Raw genomic sequence first — 3,592 nt, 5'->3', positions numbered from 1 at the left:
CAGCGGTGTCCTCCCGCAACAGCACCGGGGAGCAGGTCCTGCCGGCCGGGCAGATCGTGAGTGAGTGTCCCCGAGGTCGCCATCCTGCCCTGGGTCCCGCTGGGGCAGTGGGGCGGGAGGGGCGCAGAACCGCCCAGCAGACAGGGAGGGTGCTCGTTGTGGTTCTTTTACTCGTGCACGGATAATACACGTTGACGCTGGGAAACCTTCAGAAAATACAAACGAGCAGAGAGTCGAAGGCGACTGGCAGCCAGAGCCGCCGCGCCCGCGGACACCCCGCTCCCACCGGCACCTGCCCGCTTTGCACGTGGCCCTTCCAGGCCCCCACACGTGCCCCGCGCGCTGTACCCGGCTTGTGTTTTCCACCCCCCCACCCCCGCCGTCCTGTGAACGTGGCGCTGCGGCTCCAGGCTCCACAGAAGGACAGAGCGTGTATTTAACCACCTCCCAGTGGCCGGAAATTTAGGTTCTTTCCAGTTTTCTCTTTCAAATGCTCCAGGAAACATCCCCGCGGCTAATGCTTCCCATCACTTCTCACTTTTCTGTTGGCCAGTCAGTCTCCCAGAAGCAGGTTCTGCCCCGGCGCATGGGCGTCGGCCACTGCTCGCTCTCAAGGTGCGACAGTCCACCTGCGTGGTCCCATCGGCCGCGTTCACACGCGCCAGCGAGGCCACCGTTCTCGTGACCCAGCCACGGTTATCGTCAGCGCGATTCACACCCATCGGGAGACACGCCTCCCCCGTCGTGTGTCCCGGAGCTGGGACGTGTCATGGTCTCGTCCGTGGGCATCTTCCTTTCCTAAGTGGACAGAAAGCAACGCCGTGTTTTACGCCCGCGCCGTAGGTTAGAGGGCACGCGTAGCTCATTGTCTTCGGCTGCATTTTTTGGCTGCTCTGTAAGGTCGAATCTTCCCCTTCTCCCTGCCGCCCCCGCAGGCCGAGCTCCTGCTCCTAACTGTTACCCAGGCGTCGCCACTCGTGTTTTTCCCCCAGTGGGTCCTTTGCCCGGTACTACTCAGGGCGCTTTGATTCGTGCGGCGGCGTTTAAACTTCAGGCGAATCTGGTGACGTTCTCCGCGGTCTCCGACTCGGCCATGTTTAGGTGGCGGTCCCTAAGCGCAGCCAACCACACGTGTCTGTGGTTCTCTGGCAGGCTTCCTCTTCCGCATTTAAATGTTTTGTTTTTCATCGGCTCTGTAAACCAGGTCTGACTTATTTCACTCCGCGTAGCAGCCTCCAGGTCCATCCGTGTTGTCGCAGACGGTGAGATCTTTCTTCACGCCCAGTGGCGTCGCGTCGTGCGTGCCCCGTCTTCTCTCCCCGTCGTCTCGTGAAGGACGGTCAGGTGCTTCCCACGTCTCGGCCATCGTGAACGGCCTGCAGCGGACATGGGGGTCTCTTTTCTAATTGGCGTTTGTTTTTAGATAAGTACCAGAGAGCGATTGCTGGGTCACATGGGGGTTCTCTCTTTAATTTTTTGAGGCACCTCCATGCTGTTTTCCATAGCGGCTGCACCACTTTACGATCCCACCAGCCGCGCGTGACGACTCCCCTGTCCCCACATCCTCGCCCACATCCCGCCTCTGACGGCCATTCTGAGGGGTGCGCAGTGACATCGCATTGCGGTTTCCACCTGCGCTCCTCTGATGACTGGTGATGCTGAGCGTCTTTTCGTGTGTCTGTTGGCCGTCTGAGTGTCCTCTTTGGGGAGATGTCTATCCAGGTCCTCTGCCCATTTTTCTAACTGGATGGTTGCTTGTTTTTTTCGACGTTCAGTTGTGTAAGTTCTTTCTGTATGTTGGACATTAACCCCTTCTCGAGCGTGTCGCTCGAAAGTTCGCCCTCCAGCTCGCAGGCTGCTCTTCCGTCTTGTCGCTGGCTCCCTTTGCCACGGCGACAACATTTCGCCTTCAGTCGGCGCGTCGCACAGCGAACTGTGGCGGTGCCTTTTCCAGCGTGAACCACCGTCAAACAGACACTTTTGGCAACGCGACTGGTTGAAAGATTCCTGTTTTCCTGCCGCCTCGTTTCGGTTTTGTAAATCACCTTGTAAAATGTTTGGAAATGACCCGTACTTTGCTAAGCCCCACAGCAGTTTAAAAATCACAGGGATTATCTAGTCATTAAAAGTTCGATGGGACTTATAAAACCATCCGGCCCCAATATCTGTTTTTCAATGGAGATCTTTTTTTTCCGCCCCCCATGGAGATCTTATAGTTTTTGTTTTTTCTATGGTCGTTATGCCTGGTTTCTACCCCATCTTAAGTCAGATTTGGTTATTTACATTTTCTTAGCAAGTCATTTATGTCATTTGGATTTTTAAATATATTGGCACAAAGTTACACACAGCATTCTGTCACGACTTTAAAATTCCTTTCATTCCTACTGTCTATTTTTACTTTTTTTTTTTTCCCTTTATTAAGCCTCACAGGAACGCATTGAATTTATTGGTGTTTTCAAAGTACAGCTAAAGGTTACAGTGATGATATCTGCGTGGGTTTTTCTTTTAGTTTAGGAGAGAGATTTTGCTTCCTGATAGAGAAAATTTTGGACTAAAATGTTTAATTCTTTTTATCTCCTTTATTTTGTTTTATTACCATTTTCCATAACTTCTTGGACTAGTAATCATTGCCGGCTTTTTAGTTATCAGCAAGAAGGTTTAAAGCGCCGTCCTCAGTCAGGGGTGATTTCAATCCACAGGACAAGGTCTTAAATGTCTTTCTGGTTGTTGCGACTGGGGGTGCCATTGACATCCAGTGGGTGGAGGTCAGGGATGCTGCCAAATGCCCTACAGTGCACAGGACACCCCCGCAGTAGTTGTCAGCCCAGAATGTCAGTGGCGCCGCGGGTTAAAGCTATCAGTTTGCCTCAGGGTGTAACTTTGGCTGGGTGTAGCCCATAGGGTTGATTGCCATGTTCTCACTCCTGCTTTTTCTACATAGCCTGTCATTTCCGTTCTCACTGTCTTTCGACCCGAGTTGTTTAGAAGTGTGTTTCTCACTCTGGAGTGGCTGGATTTCCTCTCCATCTTTTCGTTGGTTCAGTCCTCAGACTGCTGGATCATGGTCTGATTCCGTGGCCTGACGATGTCTGCTTCCTGTCTTTTGAATGTGAGGTTTTCTTTGCTTTCCACTTTTCTAGAGTGTTCCATGAACATTGGGCAAGAACACGTATTCTCTGTAGGGTACAGTGTTCCATGGGCAAGAACACGTATTCTCTGTAGGGTACGGGTTTCTGTGTGTTCGTCTATTAAGGCATGAGTACGATGCTATTTGAATCCGCTCCATCCTTGCCGAGTGTTTGTTGCATTCTGAAAACAGTGCGTTCAGTCTTTCTCTCTAGGACTGTGGTTTTGCCAAATTCTTCTCACAGTTTTCGTAATTTAACTTTCTGCACCCGGAGACCATATTTATCCTGCTCGTAGAGCCTCGGGCTTGCCGGCTCTTCCTCAGCTGCACCCTCACCCGCTCTGTGTGCGTCCTCGGTTCAAGCTGTGTCCTTTCAAGAGCACGTGCCTGGATTTTCCTTCTCGTCAAACTGACGGCACCTAAGGGAAGGAGACTTGGCCTGGCGCAGGGACAGTGGCCACTGTT

At 52.3% G+C, this 3,592-nt stretch overlaps 1 protein-coding gene across 1 annotated transcript in view; it reads left to right on the top strand.

Moving 5' to 3' along the window:
* LAMA5 (laminin subunit alpha 5) overlaps nt 1–3,592 on the top strand; it is a gene marked incomplete at its 5' end in the record, with an annotated part of 47,923 nt that overhangs the window by 18,793 nt on the left and 25,538 nt on the right. The window contains 2 exons of the mRNA XM_023519895.1: nt 4–56; nt 554–615. Coding sequence (XP_023375663.1) covers nt 4–56; nt 554–615 — 115 coding nt within the window. The remainder of the gene's footprint in view (nt 1–3; nt 57–553; nt 616–3,592) is intronic.

Source organism: Pteropus vampyrus, unplaced genomic scaffold (assembly GCF_000151845.1).
Source record: "Pteropus vampyrus isolate Shadow unplaced genomic scaffold, Pvam_2.0 Scaffold239, whole genome shotgun sequence".
NCBI classification, from domain to species: domain Eukaryota; kingdom Metazoa; phylum Chordata; class Mammalia; order Chiroptera; family Pteropodidae; genus Pteropus; species Pteropus vampyrus.
The sequence above is the reverse complement of the archived record's forward strand: the minus strand, read 5'-3'. Positions and strand labels throughout refer to the sequence as shown.